Source organism: Trichoplax adhaerens, genomic scaffold, assembly GCF_000150275.1.
Source record: "Trichoplax adhaerens TRIADscaffold_13 genomic scaffold, whole genome shotgun sequence".
Taxonomy (NCBI): Eukaryota; Metazoa; Placozoa; class Uniplacotomia; order Trichoplacea; family Trichoplacidae; genus Trichoplax; species Trichoplax adhaerens.
The window spans coordinates 375,883-397,696 of NW_002060955.1; the positions used below are offsets into that span (position 1 = coordinate 375,883).

The 21,814-nt window shown below is 35.2% G+C and overlaps 5 protein-coding genes across 5 annotated transcripts; 3 read left to right on the forward strand and 2 right to left on the reverse strand.

Moving 5' to 3' along the window:
* Positions 1 to 2,329: 2,329 nt before the first annotated feature.
* TRIADDRAFT_59979 (uncharacterized protein) lies at positions 2,330 to 4,354 on the reverse strand (the record flags this gene model as incomplete). The annotated part of the gene is made up of 8 exons (XM_002116042.1): positions 2,330 to 2,476; positions 2,568 to 2,602; positions 2,784 to 2,894; positions 3,030 to 3,103; positions 3,203 to 3,273; positions 3,393 to 3,448; positions 3,971 to 4,061; positions 4,334 to 4,354. 8 exons carry the CDS (start codon positions 4,352 to 4,354, stop codon positions 2,330 to 2,332), a joined length of 606 nt encoding a protein of 201 aa, XP_002116078.1.
* A 1,026-nt stretch (positions 4,355 to 5,380) lies between these two features.
* Positions 5,381 to 7,614, forward strand: TRIADDRAFT_59980 (uncharacterized protein; the record flags this gene model as incomplete). Its single annotated transcript, XM_002115959.1, has 3 exons — positions 5,381 to 5,983; positions 6,634 to 6,736; positions 7,511 to 7,614. The coding sequence occupies 3 exons, from the start codon at positions 5,381 to 5,383 to the stop codon at positions 7,612 to 7,614; spliced, it is 810 nt and encodes a 269-aa protein (XP_002115995.1).
* Positions 7,615 to 7,891: 277 nt separating this feature from the next.
* TRIADDRAFT_59981 (uncharacterized protein) lies at positions 7,892 to 10,962 on the forward strand (the record flags this gene model as incomplete). Its single annotated transcript, XM_002115960.1, has 13 exons — positions 7,892 to 7,952; positions 8,104 to 8,141; positions 8,252 to 8,299; positions 8,708 to 8,783; positions 8,924 to 8,976; positions 9,072 to 9,162; positions 9,260 to 9,342; positions 9,431 to 9,505; positions 9,572 to 9,714; positions 9,803 to 9,872; positions 9,984 to 10,037; positions 10,123 to 10,188; positions 10,927 to 10,962. The coding sequence occupies 13 exons, from the start codon at positions 7,892 to 7,894 to the stop codon at positions 10,960 to 10,962; spliced, it is 894 nt and encodes a 297-aa protein (XP_002115996.1).
* Positions 10,963 to 11,746: 784 nt separating this feature from the next.
* Positions 11,747 to 16,715, reverse strand: TRIADDRAFT_59982 (uncharacterized protein; the record flags this gene model as incomplete). The annotated part of the gene is made up of 10 exons (XM_002116043.1): positions 11,747 to 12,153; positions 12,258 to 12,341; positions 12,801 to 12,916; positions 13,065 to 13,138; positions 13,250 to 13,324; positions 13,479 to 13,578; positions 13,897 to 13,912; positions 14,091 to 14,334; positions 15,089 to 15,573; positions 16,685 to 16,715. The coding sequence occupies 10 exons, from the start codon at positions 16,713 to 16,715 to the stop codon at positions 11,747 to 11,749; spliced, it is 1,632 nt and encodes a 543-aa protein (XP_002116079.1).
* A 712-nt stretch (positions 16,716 to 17,427) lies between these two features.
* TRIADDRAFT_30331 (uncharacterized protein) lies at positions 17,428 to 21,213 on the forward strand (the record flags this gene model as incomplete). Its single annotated transcript, XM_002115961.1, has 17 exons — positions 17,428 to 17,477; positions 17,799 to 17,973; positions 18,074 to 18,340; positions 18,441 to 18,525; positions 18,709 to 18,872; positions 18,958 to 19,107; positions 19,226 to 19,279; positions 19,397 to 19,465; positions 19,541 to 19,657; positions 19,778 to 19,897; positions 20,000 to 20,119; positions 20,188 to 20,289; positions 20,383 to 20,490; positions 20,589 to 20,684; positions 20,774 to 20,833; positions 20,909 to 20,983; positions 21,100 to 21,213. The coding sequence occupies 17 exons, from the start codon at positions 17,428 to 17,430 to the stop codon at positions 21,211 to 21,213; spliced, it is 1,926 nt and encodes a 641-aa protein (XP_002115997.1).
* Positions 21,214 to 21,814: the final 601 nt, after the last annotated feature.

Sequence of the window (21,814 nt, forward strand, 5' to 3'; positions counted from 1 at the left end):
AAAATGGATGGAACTATTCAGTAGTCACTACTTTAGCTGCATGGAGTGTATCTTGTGCCTTGTTGAAGTTTTTTTCTGATTTTGGACCTTTTCTAACCAACGGAAGAAGTAGGCGTGATGGAGCGATGATGACTATTTTGTATTGATGCTCATGGATAGAATTTACTGTTGATTACCATCGCTATCGATTCAAGATCGATTTTAGAAGCGAATTAGAAATCATCAGGTCGTTGGCTAACTCAGTACACTTGCCCTCCACTACCGCATAGAAATAGTATGAAAAAGGGGGAAAAGTCAAAGTGCTGCCTTACCTCTAAAATTCGGCTGCTATTGCTCTCCAAGACTGGACTAATTCAATGCCAAGGCAACTTTCGGTAAAACTACAAGAATGACAAAAATGGACGGAATATCCACGGCTTTATCCTCCTTATAGTACGGAAGTGTGACCTAATTTCAATGCTATAGGCTTAGTATCTATACTATTATGATAATCTACTCGATTTCTCACTGGGCACCTACCTCGATGTAAACTATAGTTGAAAGAAATTAACGTGCAAATATTGACTAAAGGCTTACAATGGCATGATCTCGCTATTGATGATGGCTTGAATGATTTGCATGCACAGCAGGCTTCCCGCTGTTTGCATGATTTAGATCATCTAGTGTTCAGAGCAGTAGTCTTGTCAAGACGATGATGACCATGGAATGGCGACAGAATGGATTATTGTAGACGAATATAGAACATAAAGACAGCCCAAGTAAGTAGTATACATGTAGTCAAGAAAAGTTATTGTATTCCTATGCAAATCAGATTCTTTCTTCCTTTCCAGAGGAAGGAGAAGCCATTGGTTGCCAGCGGATTTGTTGATTGATTGCTGAATGTTCATACTGCCAAAGTTATGTAATTCATGACTAGTGTCTAGTGGTGCCACACTGACAAGAGAGCCATAGATTGAGATTGGGTAAAGTGATGGCTAAACATGGATCGATATTGCTCCATTTCTGCTCCCAAAAAAGGAAAAAGTGTAAAAATGCTGCTTCTAGTAAAATAGAAGATCAAAATAAAGAACTGCAATATCAATCAATCTGCAGAGTTATGGGTCCAATTTGACAATCTTTGCGTAAAGATGCCATTCCGTTAACCACCATGATGGCAATCATAGTCATGATGATACTCCAAAAAGACTCATCATGCTATCATACAGTGTCTATTTCCAGTCGTTGAGCATGAAACAGATTATTCCAAGTTTCTGTACGCTTCAATAATTTGATTTTGAATATCGCCAAATAGTAAAAGCAATGGACGAGTATGTCAAAGTTTCATGCATGCATTATACATGTACAATATACAATAGTACAAAATACTCTGTTGACTATAAGCCCTTGTTGATGTTGCTACATGCAAAAAGTGGAGTTAGCAATGATATTATCATGCACTGTACATGAATAATATAGAATTAATAAACGTACACCAACGACTATCGTTTATATTACTATACCAGATTTTGCAGAACTGTCGTGAGTCAGTGTTCAAATCGCCTGGATCGGATCATCAAATATCAACATGAACTAGACCTTACATGTATATACATGCGCTACTAAAGAGAGAGAAATAACGACTGCTCATCTCTTTGCATAAAAATACAGAGGCTGAGATCCTTTGACTGATCTTTTCATTCAAATCATACAATACTAGACAGATTTCTAATGTAGTCAATTTCTGAAGTACAAATTTTATTGAACAAGGTGTAGTAATGGCGTTATGATTGCCATCGTTGCATGACTACAATCTTCCATTTTGTAAGTAATGCACAAGCCTGGAACACAATGTATTGAGTTTAAAAATGAAAATTCAGTAGGCAATGGAAAAGTCCTTATCATTTCCTGAATATGATGTTAAATTTACAAAATGGACTACGTTTCTGTGGGTGTACCGAAGGAACACTTTACATTGCAATTCTCAACTTTACAGTCATCAAATACAGGTGTAGCAATCGCGCAAGCAATGTGCCATGGGTAGCAGTGATATGAAAAAGTATCACAGAGTTACAACACTATTACAGTGTTATCGTGGAGAAAATGCATCATCAACTCATCCGTAGCACAGACATCCAACCCACTCAATACTAGCTACAATTTTACATGAGTAGATTGGATATGGAATAGATTCTTGAACTAGAGCTATTCAATTAACAAAGTATAATATTGATACAAATCGTTATAATACAAGACCTAGCAACATAAATAAATCAGCTAGTACAATACTGTAGTACGACATGTCAAATGCCAAGTTTGACGCATAAAATGGCATAACAGGAACAACTAAACATCACTTTTTCGTAGATCCAAAACCACTAAATCCCATCATTGCTGCCATTTCAGGATCTATATCGCCACCTTCATCATCACTATTATTACTTGGACGCATCTTCTTTTCTTTCCTTCTCTCTTTTTTAGTAGCTTTCATTTTTTCCTCCTAGAGAGGAAGGTAATGACGTGCACGATGTTAATAAAACCTACTATTTACTTCATTATTAGAGAGAATCGATCGTCATCAACAACCATACCTCTTCCTTTAATTCCTGTATTCGAGCTTCAAAATCTAATAATTCCATCAAGGTTTACACATTTGTATGTAGTCAACTGTATATCCAAGCTTTTAATAACGTACACTAAATTACGATCACTCATAAAAGCAATTACTCTAATTTGCTCGTATGGTATCACCTATGCGAAATAGGAGAGTATCATATAGCACTTTCAAATTGATCAAGCAAGGATACCATAAGTTTTTTTTACTTCAAGTTTCTTTCTCTTGTTTGATGCAAATCTATTCTTGACATCTTCAAGGGATGATCTTTCAATGCGCATTGACATACCCAAATTTCTTTGATCTGAAAAATATCCCATGCAACTTTAAAGCTCATTCAAATCGATCGATTTTTCTATGAAGATGGAGCTGATACAACATTACAACAACATCATTAGCGATGTACAATCCGTAATCATGAACAGCAAGCCAAACTCACGTTTTTTGCCATTGATATGATCGAGAAAATTCATAGAATCTTTAATAACACAGTCGCAAACATTACAGTAATACCTAAAAGTGAAAAGACACATGCCAAGCAGTTATCACTTCAAAATTAATAAACGACGATCTGCATTAGATATCAATAAAAAGCTGTGAAAAAGACCTTACCCTCCAGATAGAGATGACGGTGTTGTCTTTGTTATCACTATCGACTTGCCGACCTTAGAATCTAAATCAACCTATGTAAGCATTGTATTGCATTATAAATACTACGTTGATCACTTGCTGATTGTAATGACTCCACTACCGTAGTAAGATCTATGCTTAGCAATCAGTACATTGAATCCATGTTACTAACTTCATAATCGCGTTCCTTTAATAATTCTCGCTTGACAGGAATAGATGATTTATCATCTAAAAGCCAATCAATTTTTACGTCGATTAGGTTCAACTTTTAACCTATTGTTCCTCCCAAAATCTGATACTTTAGCAACAATGATCTATCGAAGGCATTAATTTAAACAAATTGACGAGCTCTTACTACGATAAACTGACATAACATGCTTGAAACTAAAAGTAACTCAGGGACTACTGCTGGCATTGCAGCTCAATTTCTCGATACAAGAGCCATCATAGCAAGTAAAGTAGACCCAGAATTGATGTACGTATATCTTAGGTCCTTTCAACTTTATAAGCAGGGTGCTACAAAAGATAACGCTGCAAATAAGCCTATAGATTTGTAGTTGTCGAGTGGAGTAGACCTAGTAGTCATCAACAGTTCAATTTTCAACTCTGTTCTAATGACTATTTGTTCTTGGCAAGCTAGCACTATATTACTTTCTATCAATCCTTTCCTATCTTTAGGTTATAAACTATGTGTATCAATACTGTTGACAATTTGTCAATAGTATACCCAGACGAACCAATGATGCTTACGTTTATCATCCTTGTCGTAGCCATCAGCTCTTTCTTTTGCAAGCTTTTCAAACTTATCAACATCCCATTTTCGTCTATGATCGTCTATCTTCTACATGATACATATCCAAATTGTCAAGAAAATGGTTACTTATACAGCAATAAGAATGAGTAGTCTATCATTACTCTATGATGGATTATAAATCATGCTACAGTAACCCTATCAAATCGTCCATAAAGGCAATTTGCTCTCTGTGCTAGAACCGTCATGCTTCTTCTACCATGAACAAGTTCCTTGCTAACATACCGTCAATATCCAACTAAGTAGCACTATCCATGATCATAATACTGCCATTCACTTCTAGATTGTATCAATAAACTTACACCCTTATTACTGGACGACATTTTACTGCTAATGGCCAAGGATTGACTATTCAATTGGTTATATCTCTCACAGCTTTAGCAAAAGGTAAATTGCAATTGGAAGATTTTCCAAGGCAACCGTTCAACTACAGTACAATCACACAGTACAGCCTTCAGATTGACGGTACTTTTCACTGTGCTAATGCGCTAGCACTTACTTTCTACTGTAGCAAAATGGATGATTCTAAGGTAGTTATGGCATAAAATGAAATTTTACTTGAATAAATCGAATAATTAGTTCATCTACGACACACTGGTAAAAGATGGATAGATCTTTTTATTATTTAGAGCTTCCTGGAAACGATTTTGGCCATGTGAAAAGTAACAACTCATATCGACAAACGTCGATCGTCCTACTCGCAGTATAGTGTACCGTTAGAGACGCGTAGTATAGTTGAAATGACTAACGAAACAGTGGGTGCGTATCTACTGTATAGAACGACTATTTCCGTCCACTCTGTCTGTCGGAATCAAATGGAGTACTGGACTACGCATGTTGCAGACATAGCGAGAATTTTATATGGTGGGCATACTCAAAGTTTTTAAGTTTTTATACACGATTGGTAGCGTACAATCAGCGACTGCTAAAGGAAAGAGACGGGACAGGAAACGACCACAGTGTAAAATAAGGTGGAAGCGGACCATTTATTCGCTCATTCTGCTCTATACTACCGATGAAACTGAGCTGGTAGTTCATTTGGACGCCTTTCGCAGACAGTATAGTGTACCGTTACAGATATGCAATATACTTGAAATGACCAGTTAAATAATCAGTCTCCACGTTATTAGTATAGAGAACAACCGTTTTCGGGTGTCTCTTGTTCCCAGACACAGTACAGTACTGACTGTACTGTGAGTGTACACTGTACACTGTACACTGTAGTAGACAGCCCCTTTCCCATACAGACATAGCGGACAGAACGACCTATCGGACCGATTTCCACGCGCAGACTCGAAGCAATCAAAGACCGCAGGAATCAGTCGACGCAATCAAAAAGCAAATCCAAAATGTCTTCGGCAAGCGATAGCGAAGACCAAGATTTTGAAAGTGCTGACGAAGGTGAAGAAACCCACCGCCAACAATGCCATGAGGATGGCCCAAATAAAGCAGAAGAGACATCAAAAACAAGTCTGGTCGATATTACTTCAATGCCACAAGATACTGATGGAAAGACGAGCGAAGAAGAGAATCCATCTGAACTTCTTTCTGACCAAGGAAAGGAGGACAATAACAATAGCAAAGAAGAGACGGAAACTGATCAAAAATGCCAACCAATCACTGAAATTATACAAGGATCACAAGCACAGCAACAATCACATGAAACAAGTGAAACAACTGAGGAAACAGAAACACAACAAGAATTGCATGAAACAACTTGTGATACAAAAAGTTCAACAGAACCAGCCAAGCAAGTAGAAACACCGTCGACGCCTGAAAAAATCATCCAGGATCAAAATAGCCAAGAGAAGGCACAAAATGATGAGCTAGAGGTGGTTAACGAGCCTATCGAGAAGAAGGATCCTATAGATAGATCGGATATACACGATACCAAGCAAAATAGGACTAATGATGAAATGCAAGACAAGCAGAAAAGTCCTCAAGCCAACGAGGTTTGCTTTCTTAAATGAAATACATCTTTATTGTACAGTAGTTTAGTTAATCAATTACAATGAACTCTTCAACGCTGATGCTTAATGAAGCATAATGTGCAAACAATTACTGTATACCGTACTCGATATGACATGGAAAATTAAAGTCTCATCATATTTAATTATACGAGTAGTTTCCCCTTGGATTTGAACCACTTTAACAATCGGCTCAAAGATCGACATGTTGCCTTTGGTATCAATACTAATGATCTTAATTTGCTATTGTATCATCCAAGTCGATTGTGAAGGCGATAATGAGATACCTATGAATTATTAGGGTTTTCCGCACTGGATTACTACCAACTATGCGACTTTAACGAAACAAATATCAGAACAGATTTAGTTTCAATTAGATATCATTACTATACCTATACCTATTATTGTGGATGAATGAATTAATTATGCAGTATATTATAATATATGCACAAGTATATATATATATATATACAGTAGATATTGTTAGTGTGTTGTACTAGGTTACGATCTTAGACGAATAAGCATGCAGTTCTTAGATTGCAGAATGGCATATCATATATCCACGTTATTATACTCAAATTGACTTGACTGTTCTTCACCTATAAAATTATTGATAATACGCTATTCCATTTTAGCCTCAGCAATCGCAGAAGAGTGGATGGGGTTGGGGATTTTCTTCCTGGATTTCTTCTGCTTCTGATACCGTCGCCAAGATATCACAACAAGCACACACTATAGGTAACCAATTTTATTAATTGCTCTTTTTTAAAGTTCGGATAAGACTCAACAAACAGATGATAAGTTACAATGCTGTCTGTATACCGTCTTTCATTAACTGATAGTTCACTTTAAATCTGTATGCAAAGTTGGTTCAAAATCTTCCGATATATACAAAAATTGATCTATTATAAGTACTGTTCCCATAGCATCAGGCATCAGTTTGGTAGTAGCTTGATATAAATAGGGTACATGACAATTGTATCTAATATAGCGGATTACTTTATGCACGTTAAAACTTACTAATGCTACCACTTGTTTTTAACTGTAACTTATAACAAAAATATACAAGCTTAATTATACAATGTTTGTGCCATTGAATTCTGCTTTACCCATGCTTGGCCATTATAGTGAAAGGAGTTTTAGTCAGTGCTTAAAAGCGCTATAAATTGTACCATCTTGGTGAAGGCAGTATCCAATACTTACTAATGCAACCAACTGGTTTCAGCTGTAACATAGTATAAAAATAGACAAGCTTGACTGCACAACATTTGTGCCATTAGCTTCTGGTGTTTCCACGTATTCCTCTTACAGTAAAGTAGCTTTAATCAATTCTTTAAAGCACTATAAATTGCACTACCTATGTAAAGCCATGACATTGACTTAATTACTTCGACTTTTAAGTCTACTTGAAGATTGCTTTGTTCAAACACGCATAATATAATTTTAAAAAATTCTTGACATTAAAATCGTAACCTTAATTTCTAACTGATAGTTATCGTACTTCAAAATTAGGTCACACAGTTTTAGACACAGTGGAATCATCGTTAGGTGTACCAGATCCTGAGAACCTTGCAGAGCAGAATCAATTGAACAAAAAGGATGAAGGTTGCTTATAGAAATTAAATCGGCCTAATGTAGTAGGCCACAATGCAATAGTACTCGATTATCTAGCAAAATCCATCACTTAATCGAAGGCTATCAAAATATATATAGAAGTACCAGATAACCCGGACCAATCTAAAGATACAGATGAATCAAAAGATTTTCTTTTTTCCGGAGCTACAGCATTATCAACCATGGTAAATCCTAATAGCAAAACATTGACTTCATTATTAAATGGTTATATTAATGTAGCTGTTTGTCATGTAGGGTAAGCAACTAGTTGCAACCGGAATGGAAACATTCGAAAAAATCGGTAAAAAAACCGCCAGCGTGATAACAGAACAAGAAGCAGGTAATCTGAGAAAGTTAATAACAAATTCAATACTTCCATCCAACTAAATCGAGCCCTATAGTATAATACCATTACATAGCTTATGGTTTATTTACTATAGACACAATATTCTGCATTGCTCAAAATTAGCTCAATTATATCTGTTTGTTAGGTATAACTATCAACAATACCCAACCAAAATTATCTGATGTACGTATCAATACATTCGTTTACCTTCATTATTAGTACTTTAATTTTTATCCTATTTCTGCGTGATAACCGTTTTAATTTGATAAATTAAACTTTCATACATACTGTAGTTATTAAGAGAAGCGCGGGAAAAGAATCCTGAAGTTCAACCGAAAGAGGTTAATGTTGACTTTAATTATGCAACATTATAGATATCATTTCGTAGCCTCAACTCTATCAAACTTACATTCTGGTACACTCTATACTTTTTACTAAATTGATGAACGTATCGACTCTGTTCATACTTATACTGTATTGTAGTTTCATTAATTTTTGTAGATACAACAGTATTAATATTTCGCTAAATGTGGAATACTTTGTGCTATAAATAGATTAAATTTGAAGTTTATTACAGATACGTTTTCTATACTTAAGTAACTTAATATTTGTAATCATGTTGTAATCTTTGAGTATGGTCTTTATGCGGTCTGTTATCAGTCTGACCTCTATGTTATGAAATGTTTATTCGTATCATCATGTTACACTATATTATACACTTATGAATGATATGAAATAATATCAATTAGACTCAAACGGAATTAATTACATCGAAACCTGAACCGGAGCATTTCAATTACAACAATTTGCTGGAAGAATTTCAGGGTGAATAGAGTAAACTATGTTGACTAATGATTATAATACTTCTGCAAAGAAATAATCTTTACATAACTATAACAAATTAGCCTAAAATATGTAACTACATAAATTTATTTACATTTTTAATTATAATTATTATGTTGCAGGTCATGCCCATCTAGAAGCACTTGAAATCCTTTCAAATGAGAGCGAATTTAAAGTAAATATCTTACAGCACAGTATTACGTTTCTACAGTTATTCTTGAATAATAACAAAAACAATCCATTTAAACTTATTACTTTTCTAAACATTAGACTCAATCACTATTAAAGACCCGTTCAGAGGAATTGCTCTATGATAGCATGGAAAAAGTAAAAGAATCTTTTTCTTCCGAAATGCCACCAGGTTCGTATGCGTTTGGATAACCACATCAGCTTGCAATTCTGTCCGACATGAAATACCTGTGCATCGTTTTAAAATTAAGTATTTATCAAAAACATAGGGAATGATCAAGATTTTATGAAAGTTCTAGCAGAGCTCCTGAAGGAACTTAATTTAGAAGGGATGGAACAAAGAATTGAAGAGGTTTGACTTTGGCTACCTCTCGTATTACCGTACCTTTAGTGGCTGTTATTAGATTAAATCTTAATGAAGATCGTTGTTTATTTACTAGGTGTATAATGATGCACATTCATGGATAAAAAATTGTGAACAAAGTAGCAATGATGAAAGTAATTGTAGTTCTCTAGTAAGTATGGATATTAAAGTAGCATTAACTGCGCAAATCAAATACTGAAATATTTGTTTGGCGTAGGAAGTGCATACGGTAGCAATAAAAACTTTGGCTCATATGACTGCCGAGTGTATAAACTTATTTCATAAAGGCGCAGAATGTCTGCTTCTTACCAATAAGGAAGTCAAGAGAGACGCCTCCAGAACCGGAATTAGTTTATCGAAGTAAGCTATTGCTATAATGTAGACATGTGACAGGTTTATCATCAACAGCAGATTAAACTTAGTTACTCTGATTGTGCATATATTACAGAATGGCAGCCATTATGAATGAGGAGCTATCAAATATAGCAAATCTTTATGCACATTGTATAAATAACAAAGTAAGTAGCAACGTGATAATAACAGCCACACTATGAAAATTAAATTTAGTTGTGTACGCTACAGTATAGTCTCTGCAATAACATAGTAAAAATATGATATTCATGTTATAGACTGAAGGTGACTCCGATGGTGACCAACGTCAAATAACGAATATATACTTGGAGGTCAGACACACTCGTCCATTTTCTTTAAAAAAATGGTATATAAGTAATATTCTTGATTGTCTTTTATTCTTTCTTATAATTATAGGCGGGAAATAGTTGCTCCTACGTTAGCGATGCATTAAATTCTATGGTATCAGTTGTTCAGTTTGTGGTATTGCAATCCCTGATTTAAATGCAGGATCTATTATGGTTGCATAACAGATTCGATGTACTAGAACTAGTAAATATTGTATTGGTCATCTCATAATACAGTACATATACGAGTACAATATAAATTTAAAATTTTGAATATATCAACTACAGCTCTTATTTGATTTATCTATCGAATCGAAGAATTGAGCTGCTCAAAGAATAGTGATTTGATCCTGTAATGTCGTTACGGAAGATTACAGCAACAATGACAGAAATATAATTCTATCAAAAATTCAGCATATTATAAGATTACAATTACAATTTATGTGATTGTCTATCAATAATTAAATTTGAATAAATAGTAAATCATCGTTTATATCGCAATTCAACAGTTCTTGATAATCAACTGAACAAATTTACAAGTATGCGTTGGTTGTCTATCTCAACTGAACAAACGTAAGATGTTTCTACTCTTTTATATTGATTCATTAATGGGAATACAAATTTAAATGCTATGCCAATAAATCATGTACATCCAATGTGCATAGATTTACTGATGATTATATTATCCGGTACTGTTCGGTATACTCATATAGTAATTCGCAGATACCATAAACAGTAAACTGGCAGTACAACTGTAATGCTATAAGGTCTATAAATAACATATCCCTGAAATGTTTTCAAAAGCAGAAATTTATAGAATTGCAGTAATGAAATTATAATACAGGCATCCTTTGATTTCTCGTTAATCGATCAGGGGTATTATGCATCACTAGCTGTAGCCCAGCAATAGCAACCGCCCAAAACTACAATTATAATCTTGTATGAGTAAGATCTTGCATTATATTACTCAGTAAATCCTATAAATAATGTAACGAAAATAGACCAATGTTAGTGTCAAGAATAAAAGTGCACAATAAATCAGCCAATAAGAAAGCCAGTTGCGGTACTAGCGTAGCATAGTATGAGTCTGTAATTTCTCGCTTAAGCTAAAGCCAATTGATAAATGCAACATTTTATAAAGCAGAGTAGTTTCATTTTATCTTTCATTAATTGAATATTGTACAATGAGATAATTGCCATCAGCATGTTATGCATATAGCACAATTAGCTAGCATCTTAAACAAGTCTATGATTGCCCATACGTCCGGACCGAATTGTCAATAGCAAGCGCTCAGTTATAAAATATAAACATACAGTACATACGTATACCATTCGAAATTAAGGATGGATAAACATCCATGCTGACTTATTATAGTAGTCTATGCCATACGTATGTATACCTTAGATAAGTTTATACACAATATAAAATCTGGAAAGTTATGATTACTGCACAATGTATGCAGATTTCATTTGCAGTTATAAATTGTCGAATAGTATTTTTTATGAAAAAGCACTACCATATTACCGTACTTGTAGATATGGCTGTATTTTGGCTAATATTACAGTAGGATGCAATTAAGACTAATTATTTACTATAAATTAGGCTGGATAACTTTGTATTAGCAACGGCTGTCGCTAATCGCATGAGTTAAGTAATAATTATCAACAATTTTATAGCAATCTATGAAGCAGCCTTATTTCTTTCTAGATTTTCGGCCAAGCGGAGGATTTTGCAACTGAAAAGGTGCTGAAGCTATACCTGTACCTGCTACATTTCCACCGAACAACAAACCGCTCGAATTTACAGTAACGTTCTGCTGAGGAACGGGATTAGACCCCAAAGATAGAGTATTGCCTAGCGGTTGCTGGTTTCCAAAGCTCAATGCATTATTCGCTGACGTGCTACCCGCAGGCTGAATGCCCGCAGCGTTGAAATTATTTCCAAAATTGGTAAATAGATTTGCCTGGTTTGCTGTAGTACCAAGATTATTCACATTGCCTAATCCTGCTAAAGCGGCTAATTGACTGTTTGCCATGTTAAAGACTACGTTGTTTAGGTACCCAACGTTGGTTGCCGCCTTTCCATTTGCTATACGTGAGGCTATAGTACCGGATTAAAGATCATTTTATAATCTCCAAATTAATTCGGACGAGGTAACAATATGCGTAATAAAGTATATGAACTCCAAGAAAATCGAGTAATACCTAAATACGGATTCTCGCCGGCGCTTCTCAAAATCTCAGTATGATTATGATTAGATCCAATCTTTGGCTTATCAAGATATCTCTCTAGTTATAAAAACAGTGCAACCTTAAAGAAATCACGTTACAATTGGCAAGAAGTCTCAAATTGAATATTTACGCTTTTTCTTTTTATCTTCAAAAATTCGTTCCGGATGTTTTTCTTTAAAATAGATTCGACGATACTTAATATACTGCTCGCGTTGGCTCTAATGATAGTTAACAACTCGTTGTCGTTACATACATCATATAATATAACTAATAATCACTGCAGTTACCGACAAATTATCCTGCACGAAATACCTTAACAACTGAGTGAATGTCCTGCAACTGGACGGCTAGGGAAATCATTACGTCGTGCATGTCCTTAAAGTAATCAGGAGCTATTTTAAAACAAAAATTTGATCTAGACATTAATTCGCCATCACCGATAAAGAAATATTTTCAAAGCGACATCACAATATTAGAGTCAAATAGCATCCATATTATATAAAAAAGCTTAATTACCATAGGTAGAATCGGAATTTTGATTTGTCGATGCCAATAGACTTTCGATCTCTTCAATTTGCCCTTGAAATAAATTCATACTCTCTTCAAAGTGCTGCAACATACGCATAAAGTACCTGTTGAAAATAATTTTACAAAATTATAAGGCAAGACCATCAATTTGTCATTCACGACAGTAGACACTGCTTAAAAATAAAATTTCTTTTCATAGTGATATAAATCTACAGTATCATACAATAATGATATTACAGTCATTGCTCTTACGCATTAGTTTCTTGATTTTGGTAATTGGAAGGACCGTCTATGCATTTTTGGATAATTTCCGTATTTCTTAATTCCTTCATTCAATTATAGCGAAGCTGTTATATTCATACGTAGTCAACATGGAAAAGTATCAAGGAGTTCTATTTAAAAGCCGCTCCTTTATTCATTAATAAATCATTACAAACCTGCTGCGTAGCCGCGCTCAATTTACCAATCACTGTTGAATCTCTTTGCGTAGCATTACTTAAACGACCAGCAATCTAGAACAATAAATGTCACAGCTTAACGAATATTGGAGTCATCAAAATCAAGTCTACCTGTTTCACTGAGTTATCGTAAGAGAAAAGATTAAAATACTATACATACTGCTGATGTAATAATAATCTAAGCCATCACTTATTCTTAAAGGATTACCTGGTTTAACCGTGATATTTCCTCTCTTGTCTTCTCAATTGCTTCTAGTGACATCTGATTGATTTCATCTCTAAACTTTTTCTGTTTCTTTACTTCTTGCCTGTCAATCGCAGTTTAATAGGGCTTGTCATTAATTTTTGATGATTGTTTGAGCATAATAGTTTGCATTCATACTACATCCTGATTATACGGTCTGAAGGCTAGTCGAACTTACGTGTATGCATTCACGATCGGACTAACTTCGTCTAACAAGTAGGAGTCTTTCACATCTTTTACAGAACTAGTTGAGCATCATACGCAATGCATAATTTGATTACAGGGATAAGTAATCAGCGTATTTAAATAGTGAAAGAGCATCTGCAGCTCCTACTAGTCTTAACGTAATGAATTATTACAGAAATAGAGTTGAAAAATTTACCTGCCAGAGCTTGTCCCTAAAACAATAAAATATAATTTAAATTTTTAGATATAGAATCTAGATATTAACTCTTCAATAGCCATGCATCATTCCATGTAATGTAGACATTTCTTTCACAGTAGCTGATATGACATGCAATTTGGAGCTAATGAAATGCATAAAACATGACTAAAAATTTGAACTGTAAACACTACCTGAAGAGTTCTGCTTATGCAAGCCAGTACCTCCCATTACCAAGAAGGATGGATCACTCGTTGCAGGTTTCGAAACTGCTACATTCGTGTTATTAGTAGTCAAGTTTAAATTGGCTCCAGTGGTGCCAGCTATCTGGTTACCAAGGCCAGCAAGACTGTTTGACGTTCCGAGGCCAAAACCCGTTGAAGCTGTCGTGCCGAGACCAGGGAGAGAACTGGTAGTGATTGTTGTTGGTGCATTTAACTAGAACAGAAAAATGATTTCGATACTTTAAGTGGTAAATTCGCAGGTACAGTGCTACGACTATAAGCTTGGTAGACAGAAGTCACACTACAGTAAAAGGCTATTCAGGTTGTAATCATGTATACGTAGTATCATTACAGCAAGGGCAAATCCAGTCTCTTCAGATGATTGTAAATACTCATAATCTCATCATACAAGATGTATAAATATACAGTTAAATGAAGGGCTAGGGATTGTTGTCATGGCATCGCATGAGCGGTAAAAATTTTACTAAGAGAAACATCTACCAACTCGTATTTCGCTACTGGCTTTGGCAGTGTGTATAACATGGTTATTACTCAAGCATTTTGTCTACTATGATTGTATCATTAGGCACTTGTAGCCACCACAATGCATGTATCACCAAGAATTGAAAGGTTTGTGACTGGGACCTAATTCTGCAAGTGCAAGTCAATAAGCCTGTACATACTGTATAAAGGTACTGTATTAGCAAAGCAACTTGCTCATTTCTACTCTCTCTCTCAACTCAATGAAAGCACCCATCAAGCTGGAAAGTGGACTATCGAAAATGATGTCCCATAAACTAAACATCGACTGCCATCGGTACAATACTATCATGGTGCCTTGAAAAGTTATACCAACACCATAACCATGTACACTGTCCAAGTGAACGCACGTATTCTAGTTGGCTTAGCTACTATGAGATATGCACAAATTGGAAAATATTGTCTATCAATTGTCATGTTGAACTTACAGCAGTCCCGCCAGTAGCGGATAAAGTTGATGCTGTTGTAGGCAAGGAAAGCGTTGTTAGACTACCACCAATGGACAAGGTAGAGGTTGGTTTGGCCGCGTTTAAGGGATTCATGCCCTGTTGTAGTAAGTTGGTCGATGTCGATGGCGGTTGATTGGATCCAAAAGTGAAACCGCTTGCAGGTATACTTGTTGTCGGTTGATTTTGTGCATTAGTCAAAGTAAAGCCTGAGTTTGTGGCATTGCTGACTGGTTGAGTTGTTAGCCCTCCCAATGAAAAGCCAGTCGTTGATGTTGCAGGCTGATTAGGCTGACTTCCAAATGCAAAGCCAGTTGCGGCACTTGCTGGTTGATTAGCTTGGTTTCCAAAGGATAAACCGCTTGTCGATGGTGCTGCTTGATTTGCAAATGTAAAACCCGTCGCCGATGTTGTAGGTTGATTCTGTTGGCTTCCAAATGTAAAGCTGGTGGTTGGTGCACTTGCTGCTATTGTAAAATAAGCATTAAAAATCAATCCAATATTTCAAACAACGAGCAGAGCAAAATAGAGACTAGCCATGTCTTGTAGGTACATTCATGCTTGACCATTTTGGTTGCAAATCAAGTACGTATGCTACACTACTGGAGTATGACTGGTCAATAGTCATTCCATCTCCGCTAATTGATTTGTACAAATCCTTCTCTATCCTTGGTTAGGATTAAGCATAACCTAGTCTAAAGTTCTTACTCTGTATATTGCATTTAACTGACAATTTTTGTAAAGTTCTTACTCTGTATATTGCATTTTTACTGACAATTTTTGTAAAGTTATTACTCTGTATATTGCATTTTCACTGACTATTTTTGTAAAGTTGTTACTCTGTATATTGCATTTAACTGACAATTTTTGTAAAGTTCTTACTCTGTATATTGCATTTATTGCATTGTATTTTGCATTTTCACTGACAATTTTTGTAAAGTTCTTACTCTGTATATTGCATTTAACTGACAATTTTTGTAAAGTTCTTACTCTGTATATTGCATTTTTACTGACAATTTTTGTAAAGTTATTACTCTCTATATTGCATTTTCACTGACTATTTTTGTAAAGTTATTACTCTGTATATTGCATTTAACTGACAATTTTTGTAAAGTTCTTACTCTCTATATTGCATTTATTGCATTGTATTTTGCATTTTCACTGACAATTTTTGTAAAGTTCTTACTCTCTAAATTGCATTTATTGCATTGTATTTTGCATTTTCACTGACAATTTTTGTAAAGTTCTTACTCTCTAAATTGCATTTATTGCATTGTATTTTGCATTTTCACTGACAATTTTTGTAAAGTTCTTACTCTCTAAATTGCATTTGTTGCATTGTATTTTGCATTTTCACTGACAATTTTTGTAAAGTTCTTACTCTCTATATTGCATTTAACTGACAATTTTTGTAAAGTTCTTACTCTCTATATTGCATTTTCACTGACAATTTTTGTAAAGTTATTACGCTCTATATTGCATTTTCACTGACTATTTTTGTAAAGTTCTTACTCTCTATATTGCATTTTAACTGACAATTTTTCATCCCTTTCCTCTCTTCCATCTTGATTTTCTTACCTGTAGTGGCGGCCGAAAATTGAAAAGTCATCTTGGCAAGGTTGAAGCTTGAGATTGAAGCGTAGTGAAGTGTCACCTATATACTAGGGTGACCAAAGAAGTCCGCTAGCCTAATCATTGGTGGTCCAGTCCAGTCCGGTCCGCAACGGTCCAGTCCAGTCCGCGGTGGTTCAGTACTGCATCAGCCAATTTGATTCAAAATGTCGTTCGGCTACAGTTCTAACGATCGAAGAGTGTACTGTGCAGAACACTGCTCTACCACCTATACAAACACTAGTCAGTATCATTGCAAAGTAGAGTACAGTATGAACAAATGGATCATCGCAGATTGTCCGTGCTGTCCGGATACAGGACGCTACCGCGCATGCTTAAACACCAGAGACTTGTACAGTCTACAGTCTACAGTGTACAGTACAGCAAAAGAGAAGTTCGTCTAAAATGTACTGTACGATCTTTTCTTTCCTAGTCCTTGGTATCTTAGCCACAAAATCTCTTATGAAAGCCAATCTAGTCAATCACCTTACGACAATGGTATGGTATGGGACACTATAGCCCTACTGGACAGTGCTACACGGTACAGTACCCAACGACTTCTGTCGAGTCGTCGTCAAAGCTGAAGCCTTTGCTACCATTGCAACCACCTCGACATCAACGCCTTCTCGTCCAACTGCTGCAATCCCATGGTAGTAATTGCAACATTATTGCCTTCTGCTCTTGTTTTTTACCTTGAAAATTAGCCAAAAATGGAAGAAGTCGACAATATCATCCTCCATACCCTCAGTCAAATTGGATGGTAAGTATAGATGATAAGGATAAAGCGTTATTGACAGTAGAAGAGGAGTTATGCCAAGCTCATGTTGATCACTATTTCATCGACAATGAATCGTTGGTGATAATCAATCATCATGTACTTGATCAACAAGAGTTTGCCAACAATCTCAATGTGTTTGTTGTTATGAACAGTCGATGACTGATCAACAAGATCATGTTGATCATGAATGATTGCAGCGATAAAGAATCGTAGAGGATGATGATAAAGAGATTGATCTAAATTGATCAGCCACGGTTTGTCATCAGGCTTCAATGGATCTCTTCTTCTGTTGATATTCTGTAGTGATCTGGAAGACGATGTCCAATCATTGAAACAATTCAATACGGATATGATCGTGCATGCCGTTGTTCGTTGTCTAAGGGTTATCCGTAATAGTGATGACTACTTACAGTTAAAATTGCCGTCAAACATGTCAGCAAGATTTCGCTTGGCATCCAGTATAGCTCAAACTTGTCAGGTATGGTGTTGAATTGCTCATTTTATCGTACACTACTCTACTAGTCGTATCTCTTCGCGAAAGACCAAACAGTGATCTCAAGCGTAATATTATTGTTTAGGAACTTGGCTATCGAAGTGATATCGGATACCAAACCTTATTGTATCCTAATGATGCCGACGTCAGAAGATTATTCATGTTCCTCGTTGAGAAATTACCTAAAGTGACTAGTGCAGCGGATGATGGCAATCAAGGAGGAACGTCATTTATAACGCATGAAATTGCTTCCAAGATTGAAGCTAGTTTATCTTTGCCTTGGTTGGCATCACACTGCAAAACTCATGGCGCTCGATGGTATAGCCAATCGCAAAATCATTGGATGCGAGAAGTGAGTAATCACAAGCAATAGATCAATCTTACTTGCCCTAGTTATAGTCAACGGCTAATACTGTGGTAATGCCTTGATGTCTGATCAATGTTATTTGTAGGGCAATCAAGATAGTTGCGTATTCCATAATTGGCCTGTTATTGCTCCGGAAGGCGTTGGAGATGTAACGGTGGATATTCCATCTGGTAAATGAACGTTTCATTGATATGCTTTGTGCTAGTTAGTACCACACAAAGAGAATAGATACATTCAGGATTCTTAATTAGAAATATTTCAAATATTTAATTGACCTTGTTCACATAAAATCAAAATCAAAATCTTGTCTTTCGTAAAGTAGAATTGATAAACATTCATTAATCTCTCAACAGAAACCAAAAAATTTTACCAAGAGGTTCTACCCTACGTTACTGAACAACCTCTACGTCGTCGAGATATTCCGGCTTCTTTGCTAGCAACAAATGCAGCTGATTTAGCTGCAGAGTCAGAAATGGATATTTTAGCCGAAAAGAATTTTAAAAACGATCCTGACAATGTATTAATTCAATGTTGCAATACTATCATAATACAGTTTTGTTATCAAGCCCATTCACCGCTTCTTAAAATATCGTTCATTACAGTCAACTGAAATTCTTCATGAAAAAATAAAGAAATTAATAGCAGATCGGTTGCGTACAGGTATGGACAAGACCAACATATCGACCGGCAATCGCGTATCTGGTAATGATCTATCAAAAGTTATTGAAGTATTTAGCGGTAAGTCAGCCAACGTTCGCCATTGGCGGATAGATATCATATCAAAGTATTGTGAATAACCATTGAAATCATGACTTGATGTTTGAACATGAGTTGAAATATTGTTCATTTGCTTCAGATAAGATAGCCGAGTCTACTGCAAAGGGATCCCGATTCACTCGTTCTGAAAAGCTTCTATTTGCGAAGGTTAGTGAGATGGAGACTTCAAACTATTTTCAAATTTCGCCGCAATTAGGCAATCAGTAATAATCTTACGTAAGACAAAAACTTTTTTAAGATACTATCTTGTTATTTCCACTGCAGGACACAGAAAATGCAGCATCACAAGTTGGTGCTACAAGAACTGACATTGGCACAACATCCATCGAAACTGTAAGCTTAAACACCTTGTACTTTAAAATCTTGCATTAATGAAAACAATTTTAAATAGCACTATTTATTATATAGCAACAACAACAACGTGAAGAAGAGGTAAACTCTTTGAAAACTCAGCTGGAAGAATTAAGATTTAAGATAAAATCTTTGGAGGAAGGATCAAAGAATATTGCAAACAATATTTTAAAGGTCTGCTTGGCTCGTATTTTGTTAAAGTAGATTTCTTCACAAATTGCCTCACTAAATTATCACCAAGGTACTGATAATTAATTTCCAATTTTATGATATCTTATTGCTACAAATCGATAGACCGATGAGACTATTGAAAATATAAGTGGGGAAATTACAACGCACCAAGAAATTTATAACATTAAAAAGAAAACAATCGATTTATTGCCAGAAGCAGATAAAAATATGGCCATTTTAAAGGTACTGATCGCTACAGTATTCTTGAAATTACATGTCAACCTTGGCTGTACCTAAGCTGACCTCTAATGAAACGGCATTTATCCATTTCCTAATAAAATTTAGAAAATGATAGCCAACAGCTCCCAGCGATTAATAAAACTAACGGAGCAGTGGGAACAGCATAGAGTACCACTTATTGAAGAGTACAGGACATTAAAGAGCGCACTCATGAACAAAGAAATGGTATTAGTATACTTTCCAAATGTCGCTTGTTTAATATGAGGGTAACCTTATCTTTTATTACTGTTCAGTCTGAAACACAGCAAAAATTAGAAGACCTGAAAATATATCGCAAAAAAATGAAAGAAATGGCTGAAGAAGCTAAAGTTAAAGACGAAGTTTACAAACAGCTGGTATGTCTTCCATTGCAATAAAAGCAAACGTTTATTGTACTTACGTTTGGAATACAAAGTAGCATCTTCAGTAACATGCTTATACACCTTTAGATGAGCGAATACAAGCGACTGAATAAAGATGTCAATCGGTCTTCTTATACACGCCGTATCATGGAAATTGTCGGTAATATCAAAAAGCAGAAGGACGACATCTCAAAAGTAGGAAGTGATAGAGATGAATCAAGAATTGCTAATACTAATTTATTTACCAAACATGCTAGCACAGGCCAGTCATTGACTTGTTTAAATATTTTAAGATTATTGAAGATACAAAATCTATTCAAAGAGAAATCAATTTATTAAATGGGAAATTGGAAAGAACTTTTGCCGTTACAGATGAGCTGATATTTAAAGTTAGATTTTAATTTATGAATTAACTTATGTAATCGAAAGTAAGATCGATGAATTAAAATTGTTTAATGAGTAATTTTTAATCTCAAAGAATGCCAAAAAAGATGGAGCAGGAAAAATGGCATACAAACAACTAGCAACAATTCATGAGGTTTGATATCTAGATTAGCACATCTCCCAGCGGTACTGTAGTTGTAACCATGTTACTTAAATTTCATCGCCGTAGAATTTTAGCACATTAACTACTATAATTGAAGAGACTGGAGTTATTTCAAGAGAAATAAGGGATTTAGAAGACCAGGTATGTTGATTTATTGGTATTGAAAAGATCTTATACGGTATAAAATATTCAATATACATGTAGATCAGATCTTAGAATCTGTAGTTATGGACTTTATCTTATCTTATTACGATTAGATTGAAGCCATATCTCAGGATAATACGGTAGCAAGTTTGGAACAAATAACGCAAGATTATAAACAAATGAAGCATGAAAATAACAGTATAGAAGCCAAGCTGGGGAAACGTTAGGCTTTGATTCAAAACTACCCTTGTAAACTGAATCTATACCTATAGTAATAATAGAGTTTTAATGGTACATCGAAAGAAAATTAAGGATGGATATTTTGTGAGCGTTTCTGATACTATGTCAAATATTTCAATAGTGATTTTTAGAATCAGCGTACTGTATCATTTACGTAAGTTTCTTGAAATATGTTTCTTTATAGATCTACTTTCATCAGTAATTCTACATGACAAAACTTAGATTTTTTATAGATGTATGTGTGTATATGACAACTATAGTGACTGATATCTTAATCTTTATTGGGCACGTATAAATCGAAGCGAATAATATAATTCTATATTACGAAATGAAAGTTGTAATTCTCTTTTGTATAAGCTTTTTGCTTAAAAATTAACGTTACTAAATGAAAACGATCAGTAGGCAATTTTTTTATGACAACTGCTGAATCAGCTGATAGTTAGTCACCTGAAAACGTACATTACTTTTTTAACATGACTCTCTTATAGATGGTGGATACAAAGGCCGACTCCTTTAAAATGGGAACTTCATTAATTGACTTCTATAATGCAAATTCCTCTACGTTGATTGATTACGCACGGTATGAGT